Source organism: Eretmochelys imbricata, chromosome 10 (genome assembly GCF_965152235.1).
Source record: "Eretmochelys imbricata isolate rEreImb1 chromosome 10, rEreImb1.hap1, whole genome shotgun sequence".
Classification (NCBI taxonomy): Eukaryota; Metazoa; Chordata; order Testudines; family Cheloniidae; genus Eretmochelys; species Eretmochelys imbricata.
This window is the reverse complement of record NC_135581.1, coordinates 38,117,475-38,142,342: the sequence shown is the minus strand read 5'-3', so window position 1 is coordinate 38,142,342 and position 24,868 is coordinate 38,117,475. Positions and strand designations below refer to the sequence as shown.

The 24,868-nt window shown below is 48.2% G+C and overlaps 1 protein-coding gene across 1 annotated transcript in view; it reads left to right on the top strand.

The window, feature by feature from the left end:
- The window catches only part of IFT140 (intraflagellar transport 140), a 253,776-nt gene that overhangs the window by 148,657 nt on the left and 80,251 nt on the right, over window positions 1–24,868 (top strand). The window contains 3 exon segments of the mRNA XM_077828863.1: window positions 12,394–12,533; window positions 16,807–16,938; window positions 21,411–21,610. Of these exon segments, the coding sequence (XP_077684989.1) occupies window positions 12,394–12,533; window positions 16,807–16,938; window positions 21,411–21,610 (472 nt within the window).

Below are 24,868 nucleotides of genomic sequence, written 5' to 3'. Positions count from 1 at the left end.
TAGCCCTATTACAAGGGGCCTCATGTTGTCCCCTATGATGACCTCTACCCGGGCAATGGGATAGGGTTTAATATCCCTGTTAATGCACTGCGGGAAGATGGTCTCTCTGCGGGCTTCAGGGTTGGGGACCAGGTTGTCCCGGACCAGGGTTTGCCCACACCCAAAGTCTACTAAACCTATTACCTCAGTTCCATTTATTTGTACAGGAACTGTTAATTTTGCTGGGGTGCGCTTCCAGGCACGGCTTTCTACCATCCATACTTGCCCATAGCTGCACTCCATATAGGGGCATTCCTGATAATGGTGGGCCGGATGCCCACAGGAGAAACAGGCTCCCATGGTTAGCCCCGAGACTGCTGGTTGGGACCCAGGCCTCGGGAAATGTCTTCCCCCAGGTGCTTGGCCCCCTCGTTCTTCCTGGCTTCTGGGCAGAGCAATTGCTTGAGGACCCCAGATTTTATGTTCGGGCTGGGGTTGGAGTCTCAGCTGCCAGATAGTGTTCCATCAATCTCACTGCATTGGTAAGTGACTCTTTTTGATGTCTGCGTACCCAGTCCCTACCCCCTTTCGGGAGGATTTGGGCAAACTGCTCCACCAGGATGAGTTCAGCCACCTCTACTCTGGTCCGCCCTTTGGGCTTTAGCCATCTCCAACATAGGTCTCGCAGTTTCTGGTTGACAATCCGGGGTCAGGCCCCTGGAGGGTCCCTTTCCCCCCAGAACCTCTGGCAGAAGGTCTCCTCAGTAATGTCGAGGTAGTCCAAGATGGCCACTGTGACCTGAGGTCAGTCTTGGGCACTCTCTGAATCCAGTCCCCGGTCTGTGGCCTGCACTGGTCCCGTTAAGTAAGGTGCCAGCAGGATGGCCCACTGGTCAGGAGATCATTGGGCAGCCATAGCCACCTGCTCAAATGTTGTCAGAAAAGCCTTGGGGTCATCCTCAGGTCCCATCTTTGTGAGCTTCACAGGTACTAGCGGGGCTCATGGGCTTGGGCCCAGGCCCCCTGATGGGGAAGCTCCAGGGGACCCCTGGGACTGCATTAATGCCAGAACTTGTTGAACTAACCTTTGCTGTTGTTCCTGTTGTTGGGCCCCTAAGTCCCAAATCAGTTGCTGCTGCTGAGCGGCCATTTGCTGCAGGAGTTGCTGCTGCTGTGCCACCTGCTGCTGCTGGTTCTCGGTCGTCCATTTCAACAGTCATTCCGACTCCATCATTGCTGGCTGACGAGGCCATGTTGTTCTAAACAGGCTATTTGGCCACCTAGGTCAGTCAATCTCCCCTTCTCTCAGGGGTGGGATTGAATGCCAGCGTTCTCCACCAGTTATAATGGTCTCCTCTCAGGGTCTGGTTGGGACTTGTGGCCTAGTGGTCACGGCCACAACTCTGGACTGCCAAGGGGGTTGTGGGGAGGGGAGTGTAATGATGCTGTCTTTGGTGGGACATAACTGAGAGTATCAATTCAGGTCAAATTGCTTAGAGCAGGTTAGTTACAGCCCAAAGACGGAGTTCGTTTACTATTAAGGCACACCAAACCAGCCAAACAGAGAGGACTTTGGTTTTACCCCACTGGCTAACCATAAGTCACACAAGCAATTCCCTTAAACACTCCAGTTTCCCAGTATCACCACCAGCAGCCACTTCTTATGGTATATGAAAACCAATACCCCAGTAAGAGAAAAAAAGGTTCTCCCAATCCCAAAGGACCAAGCCCCAGACCCAGGTCAATCTACAAATCAGATTAATATCACACTGTTACCAGTCCTTTAGAATCTAAAATCTAAAGGTTTATTCATAAAAAGAAAGAAATATAGATGAGAGCGAAAATTGGTTAAATGGAATCAATTACATACAGTAATGGCAAAGTTCTTGGTTAGGCTTGTAGCAGTGATGGAATAAACTGCAGGTTCAAATCAAGTCTCTGGAGTACATCCACAACTTGGATGGGTCATTCAGTCCTTTGTTCAGAGCTTCAGTGTAGCAAAGTCCCTCCAGAGGTAAGAAGCAGAATTGAAGACAAAATGGAGGGGTTTCCAGGGCCTTTTATATTCTTTCTCTTGTGGGCGGAAACCCCTTTATTCTCCTGTGCAAAATCACAGCAACAAGATGGAGTTTGTAGCCACCTGGGCAAGTCACATGTCCATGCATGACTCAGTTTGCTCACTTGCTACCTTGAAAAGCCCAGGAAGACTTCTCATTTGTGGATTGGAGTCTCCCAAGGTCCATTGTCAGTTAAGTGTTTCTTGATTGGGCACTTAATCTGCAAATTCCTTTCTCAAGAAACTAACCAAATCCTTCACTAATGCTACTTAGAATCAAACACATTGAGATACAATTACATAGCCCTTCCTAGCCCATGTCCCTATCCAGGACATTTGCAGGGCTGCGACATGGTCTTTGGGGCACAAGTTTAACATGCATTACGCCATCACCCAACAGGCCAGAGACAACGCTGGGTTCGGCAGGGCTGTGTTGCAGTCTACATGTCCATGAATTCCTACCTGCCTCTAGTGGTACTGCTTGGGAGTCAACTAGAATGGAATGGACATGAGCAAGCACTTGAAGAAGAAAAGACAGTTACCTTTTTTCATAACTGGTGTTCTTTGAGATGTGTTGCTCATGTCCATTCCATGACCCTCCCTATTTCCCCACTGTCGGAGTTTACGGCAAGAAGGAACTGAGGGTGTGGGGAAGCCGGCGGTGCCCCTTATACAGCGACATATGCACGCCACTTCAGAGGGTGCCAGAGCCGGTCCGCTACAGATACCACTCAGGAAAAAGCTTCCAGCACCGGTACGTGTGTCAAGCACACACACCTAGAATGGAATGGACATGAGCAACACATTTCGAAGAACACCAGTTACGAAAAGAGGTAACTGTCTTTTTCTTCTTACTGCCTTTTATGGCTGTTGGAACTCCCTCCTTTGCCGTGGCAAAACTCTTATAGTGGTTCTTATACAGTTTAGTTAGTTCGAATAGTTTTTAGTGAGTTTTAGTGTGATACAATTAAGATATCTCTCCGTGACGGAGAGGTGCCCCCTGCCTTGGTCTCTGGGGTTTAAGCCTTGTTCTTCCTGTGACAAACCTGTGCCCACCGGCGACCCTCACTTGAGCTGTCTCAAGTGTTTGGAAGAGGCTCACAGGAAGGATCGCTGCCAGATCTGTCAGGAGTTTTAACTGTGCCCCCAAAAAGACCGGACAGCAAGACTAAAGAAACTCCTCATGGAGGTAGCACTGAGACCCGCCTTGGAGCCAAGATCTGACTTGGTGCCAAGTACATCGTCATTGGTCTGCAGTGCGCCTCCCAATGGTAGAGGCTCTAAGCACTGTTCCTCCTCACCAGTGCCCAAGAAGAAACATCATAGGCACCATGAAAAGAGCTGCTGTCTGGCACCAGGAGGAGATAGGTGAAGAGAGCAGGATAGAGCAAGACCCATGCTAGGCCACTCTCCCTCTCTGGCACCGTGGCAAACAGTACCACTGACAGCTATTCTGGTACTGCAGACCCCACAAAGGGAAGCGCAACCTCCTATCTGGCAACGTACCAACCATTTTGCAGCACCGTCTACCCCAGAAGCATATGCATCAGCCGGAGACTGGCTCTGCTGATACTGGGATCACCTAGTGGACAAGACACTGCCAACGCTGGTTGGTGGAACAGAGGCCTCCACCAGCTCCAGGCCAGTGCCAATACCACTCTCCAGGGTCCTCTGATTGCTTCACCCAGAACATAGCCACGGCACCATTCCCTGGTGCTGGGAGGGTCAGTGCTGCCTTGGTCACTCGATCTTCATCCTCCTCCTCGGGGTCAGACTCGGTGTCCTGCTTTTTGCACCACTGAGACAGGCAAGATTGCGTATGCCACTTCCTGCAACCTTCGCTGACCTTGGGAGTTCCAGGCGCGATGATGCCCCAGAACACTTGGCCCATGCAGTGGCCCTTCTGCAGCCCATGGGGCTTTCCCCCGGGTCAAGACACCAGCTCATGGTGTTCCTACTCAGTGACCTCGGAAAGTAGGACGCCACCAATACTGCACTGAGAAACCCTGGATCTGAACACTGGTGCCAGTGCGGGGGCTGGCCACACTCTGGAGCCTGACACCGAACAGGGTGCGCAACCTGGTGTGCAACCAGGTACCAAAGCCGGTATCAGTCAGCGGGAGCAGGTTCCCTGAGGAGAGGATGCATTGGAAGCTATGACAACTTTGCACACCTCTTCCTCCTCTTTGCCAGATGAGGAGCTGATGACAAAGGGGCACACCAGGATTTATTAAAGTGGGTGGTATGCAACCTGGGTTTGCAGGCTGAAGTCATCAAGTAGCCAACCCATGGCTTCTTGAACATCTTGGCGGCAACAACTCCTGCAAAGGTTGCTCTCCTCCCGCATGAGGCAATTATGGAGCCTGTTAAGGCTTTTTCACAGAACCCAGCCTCCCTCCCGCCCACAGCCAAAAGAATGGAGTGGAAGTACTTTGTACATGCTAAAGGCTGTGAATTTTTATTTTCACACCCTCCCCCTGGGTCACTCATGGTGGTGGCTGCCAATGAGAAGGACCGCCAATGCCAGGTGGAGTCAATACCAAAAGCAAAAGAACTTAAAAAGCTGGGCCTGCTTGAGAGGAAAGCCTACTCAGCAGGCAGGCTTCAACATTGCTTCGCGAACGAGCAAGCATTGTTGGGTTGCTATGATTTTAACATGTGGGAAACAATGAACAGATTTAAAGATAGGTCTCCCCAGAATAGCCAGCAGGCGTTCTTGACTCTCATGTAGGAGGTGGCCAGAGCCTCTCTGCAGGCAGCCCTGGATGGTGCAGATTCTGTGGCCAGATCAATGGCCACAGCCATCACCATACGCAGAAGCTACTGGTTGCAGGCATCAGGGTTCCTGCAGGAAGTTCAACAGGCATTATGGGACCTGCCATTTGAGGGACCTGTGATGGGTTGGGTCACAGTAACTCCCTCAAGACAGTCACTAGATGTCCTGGGATACCACTGAGAGCAAACCCCCCTGCCAGAGAAGGCTTCCCTCCACTCCCGACTTGCTGAGCTGGACAGAACAAGGGTCACGCCCCCCTGCAGTTCACAGAATTTAGATTCACTTAGCCCAGGGGCTGCTCAGTTAACAGGGACTTTCCCAGCACCCAGTATTCAGTCATTCTGGGAGCCTAAACACCAAATGAATCCGTTTTACTCTGTATAAAGCTTTTACAGGGTAAACTCATAAATTGTCCACCCTCTATAACACTGATAGAGAGATATGCACAGCTGTTTGTTCCCACAGGTATTAATTACTTACTCTGGGTTAATTAATAAGCAAAAGTGATTTTATTAAGTATAAAAAGTTGGATTTAAGTGGTTTCAAGTAATAACAGACAGAACAAAGTAAGTTACAAAGCAAAATCAAACAAAACATGCAAGTCTAAGCTTAATACATAAGGAAACTGAATACAGGTAAATCTCACCTTTAGAGATGTCCCAAGAAGTGAGCTGTAGCTCACGAAAGCTCATGCTCAAATAAATTGGTTAGTCTCTAAGGTGCCACAAGGACTCCTTTTCTTTTTGCAAATACAGACTAACACGGCTGTTACTCTGAAACCTTTCAAAGACTAGACTCCTTCCTAGTCTGGGCCCAATCCTTTTCAGACCAACGTTGTTGCTTATGACCTGGGTCCAGCAATCACTCACACCCCATAGTTACAGACCTTTGTTCCAGTTTCTTTCAGGCATCTCTTTGGGGTGGAGAGGCTATCTGTTGAGCCAGCTGAAGAGAAAATGGAGGGGCTTCCGGGGCCTTTTATATTCTCTCTCTTGTGGGTGGAAACCCCTTTGTTCTTCTGTGCAAAATCACAGCAACAAGATGGAGTTTGTAGCCACCTAGGCAAGTCACATGTCCATGAATGATTCAGCTTTTTGCAGGCCAATGCCATTTTTTACATGTTAGTTTGAACATTCCCAGGAAAGGTCAGATGTGGATTGGTGTCTCCCAAACTCCATTGTCAATTAAGTGTTTCTTAATTGGGCACTTACTCAGAAAAGACCTTGTCATAAATATAAAGGAAAGGGTAACCACCTTTCTGTATACAGTGCTATAAAATCCCTCCTGGCCAGAGGCAAAGTCCTTTTACCTGTAAAGGGTTAAGAAGCTCGGGTAACCTGGCTGGCACCTGACCCAAAATGACCAATCAGGGGGACAAGATACGTTCAAATCTGGAGGGATGGGAAAAGGCTTTTGTCCGTCTGAGTGATACCTTTGCCGGGAACAGATCAAGGATGCAAGCCCTCCAACTCCTGTAAAGTTAGTAAGTAATCTGGCTAGAAAATGGGTTAGGTTTTCTTTGTTTTGGCTTGTGAAATTTGCTGTGCTGGAGGAAATGTGTATTCCTGTTTTTGTGTCTTTTTGTAACTTAAGGTTTTGCCTAGAGGGGTTCTCTATGTTTTGAATCTGACTGCCTGTAAGATTATCTTCCATTCTGATCTTACAGAGTTGTTCTCTTATCTTTTTTTGTTCTTCTAATAAAGTTCTGTTTTTTAAGAATCTGATTGGGTTTTTTGGGTGTTAAAAATCCAAGGCTGGTCTGTGCTCATCTTGTTTATTCTCAAGCCTCCCCAGGAAAGGGGGTGTAAGGACTTGGGGGGATATTTGGGGGAAATAGGAACTCCAAGTGGACTTCTCTCTTTTCTTTGTCTAAATCACTTAGTGGTGACAGCATACTGTTCAAAGACAAGGCAAAGTTTGTGCCTTGGGAATGTTTTTAACCTAAGCTTGTAAAAATAAGCTTAGGGGGTCTTTCATGCGGGTCCCCACATCTGTACTCTAGAGTTCAGAGTGGGGAAGGAACCCTGACAGACCTTTTTCAAGAAGCTGACCAAATACTTCACTGATGCTAGTTAGAATCAAACACATTGGATACAAGTACATAGCCAATATTCATAACTTCAAATACAAAAATGATACACATATACAGGCAGCATAATTATAACCAGCAAATTACAGCCTTTCCATAGACACCTTACTTGACCTCCCTTGTACAAGATTTGGTGCAACTATAGGACCTTGGTTGCAACAATGATCTATACGGTCACAGTTCATGTCAATAACATCACAGGACCCTTGATCTTATCAGAGCAAACAGATGCCAGGCTATATGGCCTAAAAGACTCGAAGGTGACATTAAAGTCCCTGGGGCTGCATACTCTGGCACAGCCCAAAAGATTGTATAGGTCAAAACAATATCGGCATTATTATCCCCAGCCACCCTGGCATGACCAGAGGAGGAGAAGAAACAATGGGGTTTGGATGTAGTAGGTCACCTCCACCCTCCTCCTCCATGGGGCCTTCCCAGTTGGCTCTGAAGCACTTGTTTTGATGAGATGCTCAAGGGTGACCTATCAATCCCTTTAATCAACGATCCAGTCACCCTATCTTTTCCATCCACATTTCCCATTTCTTCAAAGCCTGGGAACAGGTTACTTCAGACCACTGGGTCTTAAACACAGTGGAATTCGGATATTCCCTCCAGTTTATTTCTACCCCACCTTTCCACCCTTCTCCTGAGCTTCAGTTAGAGTAAGAAGTTCAATCCCTTCTCCAGATGGGAGCTGTGGAAGATGCTCTACTATCGCTAAGAGGGAAAGGGTTCTGTTCCCGCTATTTCCTGATCCCCAAAGCCAAGTAAGCTCTTAGACCACTCCTCGACTTGGTTGGCTCAACTCCTATCTCAAAAAGTTTAAGTTCTTCTTGATCTCCTTGGCTTCCATTGTCCTGTCACTGGATCAAGGGGATTGGTATGCTGCCCTCGACTTGAAGAATGCATACTTTCATATACTGATTTTTTTCCAAGGCCACAGAAGGTTTCTGAGGTTTGTGGTGAACCAAGGGCATCACCAGTTTGCAGCCCTGCCATTCGATCTGTCAGCCACCCGGTAAGTCTTCACCAAGTGTATGACAGTGGTAGCAGCGTTTCTGAGGAGAAGAGGAGTCCACATGTTCCTGTACCTTGATGACTACCTCATCAAGGGCTGGTCTCAAGTGCAGGTGAAGTCCGACATCGTCCTCATATAATGAACCTTCCGGGCATTATGTCTTCTAATAAATGTGCGGAAGTCGACCCTGACGTGTGTTCAAAGAATAGAATTAATTGGAGCTGTTCTCGATTCGATGTTGGCAAAGGCCAATCTTCCAGAGGACCTCTTTCAGGCTATTTCGATGATAATAAGCTCCCTACAGTGACAACCAATCACAACTATCAGACTTTGCTTGAGCCTACTTGGCTGTTTGGCTTCGTGCACTTACCTAGTTCGATATGCGAGGCTGAAACTCAGACGTCTCCAAGCCTGGCTGGCCACAGTGTACTCCCCTTCCAGACATCACCTTAACAGGGCTCTCATGGCACCTTCTCAAATCCTCAACTCCTTGACATGATGGTTGGACTGCTGGACGGTCTGCATGGGGGTTCCCTTCGCAAGACCCCAAACCATCTGCACATCTGGTCTCTGAGGCCTCTGCTTGGGGCTGGGGAGCCCACTTGGGACATCTCAGGACTTGAGGTTTGTGGTCCAGGCAGGAGCTTTCGCTCCATATCAATGTCGGGAAACTCAGGGCAGTCCAACTGGCTTGCCAGGCGTTCTTGCCCCACATCATGAACAGGACAGTTTCAGTTCTCACGGACAATACATCTGCCATGTATTACTTCAACAGGCAGGGCAGGGCCCATTCTTCTTCCCTATGTCGTCTATGGGAGTTCTGCGTCACTCACTTGGTCGAGCTCAAAGCATCCTATCTACAAGGGGTACAGAACCAACTTACAGATCACCTAAGCAGGTCCTTCTCCGCTCACCAGGAGTGCTCCCTCCGCCTAGATATAGCAATGGTGAGGTTTCTTCCATAGGTGAGGTTTTCCCCACATAGATCTGTTTGCCACCTGCACCAATAGGAAGTGTGTCAGCAATTCTGTCCCTGAGGGGTCACAGCCCTGGCTCCATCATGGATGCCTTCCTACTAATGTGGTAATCTCATCTGTTCTGTGCCTTTCCACCCACCACACTGATTTACAACATGCTGACAAAGATCAAGCAGGACCAAGCTCTAGTCATTCTAATAGCTCCAGTGTGGCCCAGGCAGCACTGGTACACCACTCTTGTTCAGCTTTGCTTGGAAGCTCTGGTTGGGTGCCCGCTGCACCCTTATTTCTCAGGACCATGGGCGATTGCTCCACCCAAACGTCAGCTCGCTGCATCTGAAAGCATGCAATCTTCGTGGCTAAATCTTGACAGCAGGCTCATTCGTTAGAAGGTCCGTAAAATTATTCTGGGCAGCAGAAAACCCTCCACGAGTGCGACTTATTCGGTGAAATGGAAGCATTTCTTCCTTTGGTCTTCCTGACGCAGAGTTCCACCAATGCAGTTTTTGTTGCAGCTCATTCTGGGCTACCTCCTGTTTCTGAAAGAGCAGGGTCTGGCCTTTTCTTTAATCAAGGTCCACCTGGCAACCATCTCAGCATTCCATCCAAAGGTCGACAATAAGTCTGTTTTCTCCCATGAGATGGTAATTCGTTTCCTCAGAGGCCTAGAGAGGATGTTCCTTCAGGTGAGAGAACCAATCTGCCATGGAACCTGAACCTTGTCCTCTTGAAGCTGACAGAGCCAACCTTTGAGCCACTAGCAACATGTTCATTGCTGCACCTTTCTTGGAAGGTAGCTTTTCTGGTGGCGTTCACTTCGCCCACGAGGGTGTCAGAGATCCGAGCCCTCACGGCGGAACCCCCATATACAATCTTCCGCACCTGAGATATCTTCTGAGAGTGGTGTCCCAATTCCACTGTAAGCAGCAAATTTTTCTGCCAGTCTTTTACCCTAAGCTGCATGCAAGTAGGGAAGAACAACGCCTGCATTCCTCGGACATTAGGCTCTGGCGTTTTATATTCAGAGGACCAAACTGTTCCGTAATTCACCGCAGCGCTTCCTAGCAATAGCTGAAAGAATGAAAAGTCTCCCCATCTTCGCTCAAAGAATTTCTTCTTGGATTACATCATTTATTTGAGTGTGTTGTGACCTTGCAGGTGTTCCCCCTCCTCTGAACCTAATCGCTCATTCCACGAGGTCCCAAGCCCCGTCTAGGGCCTTTTTACCTCAAGTCCCGATTCAAGATATCTGTAGAGCAGCAACCTGGTCCTCGGTACACACATTCGCAGAACACTATGCCAACACTCAACAGGCCAGAGATGATGCACACCTCGGCTGAGCAGCACTACAGTTGGCTCGTCCTTGAACTCTGAGCCCACTTCTGATACAATTGCTTGTGAATCACCTAAATTGGAATGGACATGTGCAAGTACTCCAAGAAGAAAAACAGTTACTAACCTTTCTGTAACTGTTCTTTGAGATGTGTTGCACATGTCTATTCCAAGACCTGCCCACTGGCTCTGCTCTCAGAGTGGTTGGTAAGAATAAACTGAAGGGTGCAGGCTTGGCAAGGCCCCTTATACTGGCACTATGAGTGTGTGGCACCAAAAGGTGCCAGAGCTGACCCGGCAGATACCATTAGGAAAAAAAATTTCTGGCAGCTGTGCTCTGGATACACACCTAAATTGGAATGGGCATGTGCAACACATCTCAAAGAACAATAGTTACAGAAAGGTTAGTAACTATTTTTGTTTGTTTTTTTTAAACCTCCACTTAGTATCTCTGGCTTCAAGTCACATTAGAGACCTGTGTTTCGCTGACAACCTTAGCAGCAGGTTCAGCATTAGATCAGCTGCACACAGTTTACTGACCCCCATTGTCAGTTATGGGTAACTTTTCTAGGGTAGACCAGGCCTCTATGTTAGACAAGTTAGACAAGTTCTATGAAAAATTACAGCTCCATTGGGCGGCCAGCACATCCCTCAGACCGCGCCGCTTCCCGCAGCCCCCACTGGCCTGGAGCGGCGAACCGCGGCCAGTGGGAGCCGCGATCGGCCGAACCTGCGGACGTGGCAGGTAAACAAACCGGTCCGGCGCGCCAGGGGCTTTCCCTGAACAAGCGGCGGACCGGCTACGAGAACCACTGTTCTAGAGGGTGAACAATTTATGAGTTTACCCTGTATAAGTTTTATACAGGGTAAAACGGACTTATTTAGCGTTGGGACCCCATTGGGAGTTGGGCATTCGAGTGTTAAAGACAGGAACACTTCTGTATCTGCTTTCAGTTAAGCCTACAGCTGTTAGGGGACGAGGTTCAGACCTGGGTCTGGGTTTGTAGCAGGCTAGTGGGTCTGGCTCAAACCAGGCAGGGCACTGAAGTCCTAATCTGATAGGGCAGGAAAGCAGGAGCCGAAGTAGTCTTGGCACATCAGTTGGCAGTTCCCAAGGGGGTTTATGTGATCCAACCTGTCACAATTGTGTGGCTTGTTCTACATTTATTTTAGTAGCTCTCCAGGTAAAAGGCCAAAGTAAGTATGAATTCCATAGCATATCTTTGTTATGGACTTCCAGTTGGTGACAGATTGCAGTGCTGCATGCTGAAGTATAGGATCCTTGGTGCCTGCATTATGTACTTGTTCAGCCTCAAGCTGGTTGGGCTGGTGGAGAGGTTAGTTGTGCCAGATAAGTGATGTGCTCGTGCTTTATGGAAAAAGGAGGAGAAATGGGATGGCAACTTGCTGAATGAGCCTTTTCCTTGCCTGATTCACAGAGTAGTTTTGGCACTGGCTTAGAGGAAATCACCCACTCACCACCCTGCCTGGAAGATGAGCACTGGAGGAGGGTGTAGGAATTCAAGAGGAATAAATAATGGTCCCTGGAATTAAGTGGAAGGGGATCAACTGTTTCCCGCGCTGCATTAAGTGAGCCTGAGTTTAGATGAAAGTGTGGTTTAGTCATCATCGAAAAGGATCCTTTAAAGTCCTTAGTTATGTTACCAGTTGAGAGACATTACACACCATCTTTCACTTTTCTGCTTTTTCCCATTCATTAGTATGTTTGGCTAGTAACCCAGTACTCCTAAAGAAAAAACACCAGGAGTGAATATTATACATCTTTCCCAGGGGATTCGATAAATGTCAATTCTTCGTGTTGTGAAATAAAATACATAAGAGGACATGTGATATGAAGGTGTTGGGCAAGCTATAAATACTTTAGTAATGTGTCAAACCTGGAACTCTTTGCATTGCTATTATGAGGTTGAACCTAATACAATGAATGTTTGCGTTTATTATGATAATTTATTGTATCTTGACTGCACTCTTAGGAAATTTTAAATATTTATATTATATATGTGATGATCATTTTGGGGCTAACCCATGGTATGTTTCATCCCTTATTTATGTTAATGAATTGAATAAGCAGCCCGGGACATGTTCCACCTGTCTTTACACGTTTGTCCTCTGTTTTATTTTGCAGGAGTGTTACTGAGCATCCAGCACTGCAAGATCGCATCCCTGTTAGCCACTTCTGGGACCATAGTGAACCAAGACTTTTTGTATGTGAAGCAGTCCTTGAACCAAACCTGCAGTTTCCAGACAAGCAGCAGCAGCAGCAGACAGAGAGCTCAGAAAGCACGGTATGTTTTTTCTCTTCCTCTGTTCTGATTTTTTTAATCCCAGTAATAAACTATTGGTTCTGGCCTTCACTAAATTATCTGTGTAGATACTGTGATCCGGTGCACAGAAGGTAGCAGCCAAACAAACTTTTAAGAGTCTAGTACTTGTGACTTCTATTGGTCATAATATATTTTCTTGTTAGCAGTGGGTTTCATGCTGAAAATATTAGAATTTGTGGTAAGAAAATAAAAAAATCTCATGACCAGGAAGCCAGTTCAAAATGTTTTTCCTGAAGCTAACTTGAGCACTCATATTGTGGTTTTTGTAAGCTCAAATCAATAATCATAGAATATCAGCGTTGGGAGGGACCTCAGGAGATCATTTAATCCAACCCACTGCTGAAAGCAGGACCAATTCCCAATTTTTGGCCCAGATCCCTAAATGGCCCCCTCAAGGATTGAACTCACAACCCTGGGTTTAGCAGGCTAATGCTCAAACCACTGAGCTATCCCTCTCTGAACCTGGGGTGTCTTAGTTTTGTTTATTCCCACAGAAACTCAGAGATATTGATTTTCATCATGAGATCATTGGGGCTTTTCTGGAGGGTTTGCAGAAGGCTCTACTGCTGCTCTTCATTGCTCATCTCTGGCGGCTTTTTCCCCATAAGTATATATGGCTGAGTAAAAATATGAAAAACACTGAAAGTTACAAAGTAAGAGAGGAAGGGAAATAACTCTACGAAGGAACTCAAATCTCAGTGTCGCAGGTAGAGGTGGGTCTGAATAAATATCTGAAATTTGGGGATAGTCAAAATCCAAGCTTGGATCTGGATTAGAATTGTGCAAGTGAGGTCTGTTTATCAGTGGATCAAATCCAGAATCCCAGATGTGAAACACCATTCCATTTTGAAATATGGATCCAAATTTTGTGTCTTGGGCCCATCTCTAGTAACAAGATATGTTTAGTTAAAATGATAAAGACCCTTCAATTAAAGTTGAACTGCAAATTATCAAAAGAAAAAAAAAAGTCTTTCCTCTATACTGCCTTTTTGAGACAGCCTTTATACCTCTTTATTGCACTTCTCAGAAATGACTCTTTTCTGTTTGTTTTTTACATTTTTTTAAAGTGGTGAATTAACACTGAATGTTGCCCAGATTTAATTTTACCAGAGAGCCTGTCAAATAAATCAAAGGCTCTTCCTTTCTAATGTGCTTACAGCACTCCTGACCTCACTACCCTGACAATGCTTCCTCCTCATTAGCTGTCTGGTGGGGATCCCTACAGTTGTTCCTTGGATCTAAACTGTATTGGTCCATGTTGTCCCTTCCAGACCAGGGTCCAGATCCATGCATAATCCTGCCATAATCTCCTCCAGATTAGACATATCAAGACCTTGCATTTCTCTTTGCTGCATAATCTTGGCAAAATCTTTGGAGAATCTGAGTAGTGGGGAAATGATAGGTGAAGTTTAGGTTGCAGTCTTGTGTGGCATCACATTCTGGTCCTCCGGAGACCTTGTCAAGGTTCTCCAGCATAGAGAAGGAAATTAAGACTTGATATTTCTAATATGAAGAAGAAGCAGAACAAAATGTTTAGCTTTTAAATAATTTTGAGTCTTTAAACATAAAGAAGCAGAAAAGAGTCAAATAATTTTCAGTCTGAGATCCTCTATTCAGCAAAGCACTTAAAGTTGCACTTAATATTAAACATGTGAGTGGTTCCACTGACTTCAGTTGGGACTAGATGCTTCAAGTTAAGTGTGTGCTTAAGTGCTTTGCTGAATTATCAGATAACTCTGATATTGGTGTGGTAACCCAAAACAGTCTGTGAGCTCCTGCTACTGCTGAGCAGCAATAGTAAACTAACAAATATTGTTCTTCAAACCTACAGGGAGGGTTACTGACTTCCAGGGATATTGTTATGCAGACAGAAGGTTAAATAGTAGGCATCTATGTTGTTTTGGATGCTGAATGACAGCTAAAGCCTTAGGCCTTGTCTACGCTGAAAAACTTGTCTACACTTGAAAAAACACCTTGTGACAAGGTCAGGCCATATGGCTACAGGAGAGTGATAGAAGGCAGATATATTAGCCCCAGGTGAAGCAGGTCCCTTTTCCCTGGGTAAGGTAACAGGGGCAGTTCCAGAACAATCAGGAACTTGCTGGAACCAATTAAGGCAGACAGGCTAATTAGGATACCTAGAGCCAATTAAGAAGCTGCTAGAATCAATTAAGACAGACAGGCTAATCAGGGCACCTGGTTTAAAAAGGACCTCACTTCAGTCAGTGAGGGGTGCGCAGGAGCTGAGAGTGAGGGTGTGCTGCTGAAGGACTGAGGAGTACAAATGCTATCTGGCATCAGGAAGAAGGTCCTGTGGTGAGGATACAGAAGGTGCAGGGAGGAGGCCTTGGGGAAGTAGCCCAGGGAGTTGTAGCTGTCACACAGGTGTTACACAAAATACTATAGACAGCTGTGATCCACAGGGCCCTGGGCTGGAACCTGGAGTAGAGGGTGGGCCTGGGTTCCCCCCCATCCCTCTCAACTCCTCATTGGATACCGGAAGAGTTGACCTGGACTGTGGGTCCTGCAGGGGTAAAAGTAAGTTAAAGGACTTACCGGTAATCTGGAGTCCTGAGCAGGGGGCATGGCCTCAACCGGAAGGGGCAGGGCTTTAAATCCCCTGGGCCCTTTAATCTTGATTTAAAGGTCCCGGGGCTCCAGCTGCGGTATTGGCTGCTAGGAGCCCCTGGTCCCTTAAATCACCCCTGAGCTACCAGCTGCAGAGGCAGTTGGGAGCCCTGGGGCTTGGGGGCAATTTAAAGGCCCTGGGCACCAGCTGCCGCTACTGCAGTGGAGCCTGGGGCCCTTTAAATCACTGAGGAGCCCTGGGGACTCCTGACTGCCACTGCTACCCTGGGGCTCTGGCAGAGCTTTAAAGGACCTGGAGCTCTGCTGTGGTAGTGGCTGCCAGAGCCCCGAGCCCTTTAAATCCCCACCTGAGCCCTGGGGTAGTGGCAGCCAGGCTCCATCTGGGATTTAAAGGGCACCAGGGCTCCAGCTGCTGCTACCGCCCTGGCCCTTTAAATCCCCTCCGGAGCCCCACCGCCGCTACCCTAGGGCTCCGGCAGCAGGGCTCAGGCAGGGATTTAAAGGGCTCTGGGCTCTGGCAACCACTCCCACCCCAGACAGAGCCCCGTCAGAGCCCTTTAAATCCCCGCCAGAGCCCTGCTGCCGGAGCCCTAGGGTAGCGGCGGTGGGGCTCCGGAGGGGATTTAAAGGGGCGGTAGTGGTGGCTGGAGCTCCAGGGCCCTCTAAATCCCCTCCGGAGCCCTGCCGCCGCTATCCCAGGGCTTTAAATTGCTGTCAGGGAGAGCTGGTCCCGGTATGGCCGGCTTACTTTCACCTCTGGGGTCCTGTCACCCGAAATTGTTTAGTCCGAAATTGGGTAACAGGTCCTACCAAAGGGGAAGGTCCCTGGCCTGTTCCCCGACCCACTAGGTGGACCAGCAGAGACTACGGGGTTTGTTTTCCTTCCTTTTCCCCATGCTGGCCAGTGATAAGGTTAGCTGAGTGAACGGCAGGTTTGAGCCACTTGCAAAAGTGGCCAAACTGAGGGCTGCCGTGAATCTCTGAGGTGAGCAAATCCACCAATAAGCGCAGGGCCCACCAAGGAAGAGGAGGAACTTTGTCACAACCCCCCTGAGCAATGCAAGTTTCAACGCTGTTAAGTGGCAGTGTAAATAGTGCTGGTTGCTACCTCATGGAGGTGGTTTTATTACAGCGCTGGGAGAGCTCTCTCCCAGCGCAGGAGCCGTGACTGCACAGCCATGTTAAAGTGGCAGCGCTTTAATGTCAGCTGTGTAGATATACGCTGTATATACTGTCTGTAGTGAAACACTTTGTTTGAGATCTTAAAATGGATCTAGGAATAATGCTGGATTAAAAATAATTTAAAAGCAGTTGTGAGTGTTTCTTTGAGTCTGTGTTGGGTCTTTAAAACAGAGACTTCCGGAGCAGGAGTGTGCTACCAGGGGCTTCCCTCTTCAGGGATGGGGAGGCTGGTTCCTGAAAGGCAGAGGTGACTGGCCCTATGCAAACATATTTTAAAGTGTAGAATGACTTGTTGGCCACTTACTGTAGGGAGGAAGCCTGTAGCTCTGCCCTCACCAGCAGGTGTTTGTGTGGTGTTTTTGTTCAAGTGAAGACTCTGCCAAGTGAAAATGGAAAATAAAAACAAAACTAAAATAGGATATTGTACCATTAAAACAAAACAATACTTTATTTCCCCTTCCAGCCGGATGTTTTGATTATATCATTCTTCAGTACTGAAGAGCATGGTCTTTTGCTTCAGGACAGCTTCCCATTGCCTTCAACCTACCAGGCTCTTCTGGGCATCGAGGTTCCACATTATTACTTTGCAAAAAAGGTGAGAGATCACAAAGAGGACATCCTTGGCTACTTCTGCCCCAACCACATGCTAACACCTTTCTTTGCACTTGAGGCCAGATGCAGCCAAATGGAGCTTGGAGTAAGCAGGTGCAGCGCCAATGAAAGTTGTGACAAAGGATATGTCTACACTGCAATAAAAAAACTTGTGACCTGAAATCTCAGAGCTCAGGTCAGGTGACTCGGGCTCTCAGGGCTCAGGCCGCAAGACTAAAAATTGCATTATAGACATTCAGGCTCGGGCTGGAGACCCTCTGAGACTCTCCCCCTTTGCAGGTTCGTGAAGCCTGCAGCCTGAGCCTTGTGAGCCCGAGTCAGCTGGCCTGGGCCAGCCATGGCCAGGCCTTGGGTCTTTTATCACAGTATAGATATACCCAAAGGTAGTAATAAAATGAATGTATTGACAATGTAATGTAAGTTACACTAATTTGGCATTCCATGGATGTGCAAAAGGTGAGTGATATACAAGCAAAGGAGATGGAGCAATTATCAGGAAAAGCAACTAACAAGAGAATGTAAAATAATCCCGTTTCTACTTTAATTTATGCCAGCACCATCCGTGATACTCTTGGGTGTAAAATTTAACCCTGGCATAAGAGGGTACAGTTCCTTTTGACTTTAACAGGAGCTGCAGCCTACTTACATCGGGACTAAATTCAGTCCCCACTAAATACCAAATGGGTATAAGTTACCGTTATCTTCCACTACACTGAATGCCTAATTGGTGCAAACTACACTCAACCACCTGTAACTTTTGGGAAGTTTGGATGTGGATCCAAACTTAGTGGTTAGCTCCTAATCTCTTAAGAAAAGGGACTAAACAAGAAACCTACATCTGGATTGTCTCAAACTGTGGGGAATTCAGAGCCGGATCTGAACTTTTCAACCCAAACCTGTTTCTAATAAATAGACTACAATAACTTTTCCATGAAGAGCTGGCTTTTATCTGGATTACATCTAATTATGTTTTGCCTGTCCATAAATTGCAAGATGAAAAAAAGAGCTGCTACATTCCACTTCCACCTTATGCATGTTATCCTTCATGCTCCATGTTTATATTTTACTTTGATTTTTACCTCTCTCTCCTTTTGTATTGTTTTTTGCTGCCATTAGTTGTTGTTTCGGAGAGGATGTGTCTATAAGCCTATTGTAAGTATCTATAACTGCCTCCTTCCACAGTCTTCATTCATCTGCCTCTTTTCCCTCTCCATTTCCATTTTTTTTTCCAATCAGTACATTTCTTTTAAAGGCTGAATTACTAGTTATTTATTTACTGACACGGTAAACATATCATAGTTTTGTGACTATTTTAAACATGGTAAAGTCCACTTGACACAACAGACCTGTCTTAGATCTGGTGTGCACTACAGAGTTAGGTCGACATAAGGCATCTTACATCAACAAAGTATGTCAGGGTCCAGACTACAGTCTTGCTCCCACCTATGTAAGTGCCCTGCTACATCGACATAATAACACCACCTCCATGAAAGGCGCAGGGCTTATGTCGGTGTAGTTAGGGCAACTGTGTTTGTGTAGACACTCCTGGTTACTTGCTTACTCCATGCTGGAGCCGTAAAATTGACAAGAAAGTCCGTCTCACAGCTTGGGCTGTCACTCCAGGGAAAGTGGTGGGGCTCCAGCTGGAGCGCAGCTTCCCCTGGGCTCCTGGCTCGCTGCTCCCAGAAGGGCTGCTGCCCAGGCTCCCTACTCTGAGCTGGGCTGCCACCCACCCTGGGGTCCCAGCTCCTCGTGCCCAGCCAGGCTGTGCCCGCCCCGCTTACAGCCAGGCTGCCCCTCCTCCCGGTGTCCCCGCTCTGAGCCAGGCTCCGCCCGCCTGGCTCCCTGCTGGGAGGGCTGTCCCCCGGGGTCCCTGCTGAGAGGGCTGTCCCAACCTGGCTCCCTGTTCTGAGCCAGACTGTGCCCACCTGACTCCCCACTCCCTGCAGGGATCCTAGGTACTACCCACACTGCAGGGTCCCTGTTCCCTGCAGGGAGCCCAGCTGAGCCGAAGCTCCTGGCTCCCTGCCGAGAGCCCAGGGGCGGGTGGGGGTCAGCCAAGCAGAGTTGAGAGCCTGGGCTCTCAGCCGACCACACTGCCCCTCTTTAGTCTGTAGAAGTGCTTCTGGTGAGGATGCACACCACCAACACAAGGAGAGTAGTGTAGACATGAACCAACCACCACAGTAACTTTTGCGGTGACTGTAAGTCGACCTAACAATGTCTTTCCCTCTCCCTCAACCAGGAATTCCCCAAATTGTATCTAACACTCATTTGCACTGTGGTTTGCATTACTTAGTCTGGCTAATACTTCAGGTATTTTATTCATTAATATGTGGCTTTAAATGTGCTCTGGCATAGTTTTTAGATTAGCTCCCTTGAATGTTAACATATGGCTTTTCCCTACACTTCTCTGGCAGTGAAGATGGCTTGAAGAGACTGCCTAAATTATTTAGAATGAGGACGATTCAGCATCCATGGTGGCTCAGACCAGTGATGAGCTGCCAAAATCTTAACAACGGGTTCCTTCCTCACCCCACGAGGGGGTCGTTGCCCACCCCCATCCCCCGGGACTCCTGCCCCATCCAACCCCCCAGCATTTCTTGATGCCTGCCCCCCAGGACCCCTGCCCCATTCACCCCCCTCCCCTGTCTGCCCCCAAAACCGGGCAGGAGGGTCTCGTAGGCCATCATAGTGGGTGCCCACCCCACCCCTAAGGTACCTGCCGGGGGGCGAGGTGGGGAGTCCTGGAGGTGCTTACCTGGGGCAGCTCCCAGGAAGCATCCAGCAGGTCCCTCTGGCTCCTAGGGGTGGGGGAGCGTAGCTAGGGCGGGAGGGGCGGCTCCCCCACTGGTCACATCAAAAGTGGCACCTTAGGCGCTGACTCCCTGGGTGCTCTGGGGCTGGAGCACCCACGGGGAAAATTGGTGGGTGCAGAGCACCCACTGGCAGCTCCGCGCCCAGCCCCAGATCACCTTCGCCTCCTCCCCTGAAAGTACCGCCCCGCTCTGCTTCTCCGTGCCCCCCCCCGCCCCGGCTTCCCACGAATCAGCTGTTCGTCGGGAAGCCAGGGCAGGCTGAGAAGCAGGCAGCAGCTTCCCGCTCAGGCCCAGGGAGGCAGAGGTGAGCTGGGGTGGGGAGTGGTTCCCCTGCGCACCTCTCCCCCCGGTTACTTGCTGCTGCACGGGCGGCCCTCCTCGCGCCCCCCCGCCCCAGCTCACCTGCGCATCCCTGGGCCTGAGCAGGAAGCCGCGGCCTGCTTCTCAGCCTGTCCCGGCTTCCCGTGCGAATCAGCTGTTCGGCGGGAAGCCGGGGGTAAGGGGGGGCAGAGAAGCAGGCGGCGGCTTCCCGCCTCCACCAGGTTACCTGCTGCAGTGCGGGCAGCCCTCCTTGCGCCCCCCGCCCCAGCTCACCTGTGCATCCCTGGGCCTGAGCAGGAAGCCGGCGGCCTGCTTCTCAGCCTGCCCCCAGCTTCCCGCATGAACAGCTGATTCGCGGGAAGCCTGGGGGGGCAGAGAAGCAGAGCGGGGCGGTGCATTCAGGGGAGGAGGCGGAGCGCAGGTGAGATGGGGCTGGGGGTGGGGCAGGGAGCTGCCGGTAGGTGCTCTGCACCCACCAAATTTTCCCCTTAGGTGCTCCAGGGCTCGAGCACCCGTGGAGGTGGCACCTAAGGCGCCACTTTTGGCCGATTAAATTTAGAAGCCCTTTTAGAACCGGTTGTCCCTCGCCGGTTCTAGTGAACCGATGCGAACCGGCTCCAGCTCATCACTGGCTCAGACCAAGATGTTTCATTGTGTTTGGCTTGTGAAAAGTTAATTCTTAAAGTCTAAAGAGGCTATTTGATGCTGGTGACACAACAAAGGGATTTCTCTTGTTTTTTTCAGAAGAATAGTTAAATTGCCCTGTTGTGGCTCTGAGTGGAGTTGTAATTTAGATCTTACTGAGGCTCTAGGGACTCCAAAGTTGCCATTTTTGTGGAATATGGTTGTAAATCTGAGTACTAATAATGGGATTCCTCATATGAAGACAGGAGTAAAAAATAAGAAGATCTGGATAGTTAACTTAAAACATAAATTCACCATTGGGCAGAGATCAATCATAGAAACTTAGAAACTATAATGAAACCTTACCTGTAATGGTTACTCCTGCTCGTTCTGGGATACTGTACAAACCTCTTATCTGTAACTGAAGAAATTCAAATGTTGAGCCTAATGACTTATGTGCTTTAGTAATCTTTAGAGACGCTCCTTCCTATATTAAAAGGCACTTTGAAAAGTAGTATAGTATTAATTATTCTGACAACTGTAAGAGTTTGATCCTTCTCCCATTTAAGGGAGTTCTGTCATTGACTTCAAGTAGTCATATGGTTAAAATCTTGTAGAATTCTGTATTTGTAGGTCAGGGGAGTGTGTTGAAGCCCGCTTGGCACCTGAGTGATGGTGGTTTTCCTTTCAGCCAGGAGAAGCTGAGAAAGAAGCACAAGTGGAATCTGGCTCAGTACAACTCCCTCAGATGGTTGCCAAAAGGCCCATGAGAGATTTCATTGGTCTGGAAGACTGTGACAAAACTACCCGAGAAGCTATGCTGAACTTCAGCTTCTATCTAACAATTGGGGACATGGATGAGGCCTTCAAATCCATCAAACTCATCAAAAGGTGGGATCTAAACATTTGTAATGACTCATTTAGTGGTGGGATTTATTTTCACTTGAGTCATATGAAGTTTTGTTCCCTTTACACTTCTTTAATTTTTCCTCCTTCTCTTTGCCCTCATTCACAGTCTGTCGTCCTAAACAAGCTGAAACCTTTACCCTTTGGGTATTATATTAACTTTTTCTCTGCTGGTCTTGTACTATACCTGTCATGGTGGTGTCATCCATTGAGAACAATGAAATGTCAGGACATACCTAGTGCATCTAGCAGAACAGCAGATGGGATGTACCTGGCATGGTCAGCAGCAGTCAAATGGACTTCTATGTCCGTATGGTAATGGACATCTCATCTTAGTACCCATGCTCATGTTACTTTTAATGCTATTAATTAGTAATGTTGTCAGATGTTGACTGCGTGTGTGTTCTTTCTGTGTGCTGTCCCAGCTCTGCATAGACAGCTGGTACAGCAGACCTCAAGCAAACTGCCCAATGATCACAAGACCTGTTAAGGTATGAAGGCACTCCGTGAGGTTTATTATCAGCGAAGCACGGTCCTAATGCCCCGGCTCAGTGGTTATAGGCAGTGATGAGCTGCCAAAATCTTAACAACCGGTTCCCTCCTCACCCCACAAGGGGGTCGTTGCCCACCCCCGCTCCCCAGGATTCCTGCCCCATCCAACCCCCCGCGTTCCTTGACGCCCCCCCCCCCGGGACCCCTGCCCTATCCACCCACCTCCCCTGTCCCCTGACTGTCCCCAGAACCAGGCTGGAGGGTCTTGTGGGCCACCGTAGTGGGTGCCCACCCCGCCCCTAAGAGCCAGAGGGACCTGCTGGGGGGAAAGGTGGGGAGTCTCGCCGGTGCTTACCTGGGGCATCTTCCAGGAAGCATCCGGCAGGTCCCTCTGGCTCCTAGGGGCGGGGTAGCGTAGCGGCAGCTCCCCCCACTGATCACATCAAAAGTGGCGCCTTAAGTGCCGATTCCGTGGGTGCTCCAGGGCAAAGCACCCACCAGCAGCTCCCTGCTGTGCCTGGCCCCAGCTCACCTCCACTCCAGCTCCACCTCCTCCCCTGAACACATCGCCCTGCTCCCTCTCCCCCAGCTTCCCGCAAATCAGCTGTTCCCGTGGGAAGCCTGGGAGGGCTGAGAAGCAGGCGGCAGCTTCGCGCTCAGGCCCAGGGTGGTGGAGGTGAGCTGGGCGGGGAGCGGTTCCCCTGCGCACCCCCCAGGTTACCTGCTGCAGCGTGGACAGCCCTCCTCACGCCCCCCGCCTCAGCTCACCTGCGCATCCCTGAGCCTGAGCAGGAAGCCGGCGGCCTGCTTCTCAGCCTGCCCCAGCTTCCCGCGTGAACAGCTGATTCACAGGAAGCCGGGGGGGGGCAGAGAAGCAGAGCGGGGCGGTGCATTCAGGGGAGGAGGCGGAGGCAGAATGGAGGTGAGCTGGGGCCAGGCGCAGGCCGGGGCAGGGAGCTGCCAGTGGGTGCTCTGCTGGAGCACCCACAGAGTCGGTGCCTAAGGCGCCACTTTTGGCCAGTTGTTAAATTTAGAAGTGTATGTCAGGAGTAACATCACTGAATTCAGAGGAAAATGTGGCTTGTGGTTAAAGCATTAGACTGGGACTAAAGCAATGTGGTTTAATTTCTGGCTGCCACTGCCTTCCTGTGTGCCATTATTATTATTATTGTTAACAAAAATGCCTTTAAATAAAGCCTTAAAGGCAAAAGTAACAATGACCTAACAAACACCAAAGTCAGCAGAGAATCAAAAGCAATCCAAAAGGGTACTACAAAAAGGAGAGATTTAAGCTATTATCTATTTTTTAAAAATCTGTATTGTAAACCTAGTTGATTACAATTTTAGGGTTCCATGTGGCATTCTGTGCACACCAAACAATTCCCATCAACTTCAATGGGAGTTTTGCGTGCACAAAGAATACTGGCTGGGGTCTTCACAAGGTTTTCTTCATAGATCAACTTAGAGGTGAAACAGTTATTCTGATGAAGTCAGCATTCTGAGTGTACTGATCACTATGCAAAAAGTCCACGGCAGGCTGGATCTCAAAATGTTTAGGGGAATAAAGTGATTGTCATTTTGTACCCCAGATGAGAGAGAAGATTGGAAATTAAAATAAAGACATAGCTTGAATTATCTTAACTATGGGTTTGTCTGCATGGCTCCACCATGCAGACTATGGGGGTGTGAGCTGCAGAACACCCTAAAGTATTGGGCTATAACTGCGGTCAAAAAACAATAAAGAAAAGACTCATTCTAGGGGCGTAGAATGTCTGCACCCTTATGGATGGATGCGATGCACAAAGGCCTGAGAGAAGAACAGCTCTTGTTTCTAGAGCCTTTGCACTGTTTCTGAAGGGTGCGGGAAATACGGTTCTGTATTGTAGTTCTTGTTATCTTTGGGGGTGGGGCGAGTGTTTGTACCATATTGACTATCAGGCTGTTCTGGTACCATCCTTCTGGAATGTGTTTGTATGAGTGTCCTGTGCCTAGCCTTTCTTATGAATCTATGTGTTTTTTTGCAATACCAGCCCTGTTCTTGCCAGGTTCTGTGAGCTTGCAAGCAGGCAGAGCTTGACTTCGGCTAACTTGGCTACTTTGCTCTATATCAGCAAAGCTTGATAGCTACTTTTTATTCAGGCCACAGGCCTCACACCAGGTCTTGGATACAAGGGCTTATGTCTCAGGCTCCTTTCCTACTGTAGGTAGATGTATTCAATAAACCATAATATCATCTAACCTGAATCATGATTCATTACAAAATGGATATTATGAAAATATTAATGTATGTGCTGAAAGATGCAGTTCAGGCATTTGGTACAGCTGCACAAATCAGGACTTAACTAAACATCTACATTTCTTGGTCTGTTGAAAACACTTGGCCTCTGGTCTTGGGCCTTTCACTGCACCTGATGGATTCAGATGTCTGGGGTAAATGCACACCTTGTGACTTGTTGTCACAATGCACCACTGATGAAAATAATTGGTTTTCAAATGTCTCAGAAGGATAGCCATCACTTTTCAAGGTCAGATTTGCAAATAAAACATTCTGACCATGTGGATTCTCTTTTGTTAAACAGCCAAAACATGATTGATAATGATTGGTCTTATTATTTGCCATTCAAATACAAAGTACATCATATACAGGGAATTGAACACTTTCCACTTTATTTATACATTTAAAATAAACACAGTAATACCAAGTATTACAATGTTACTGACCACATAGGTGACTTTTAAATTTTAATGTAC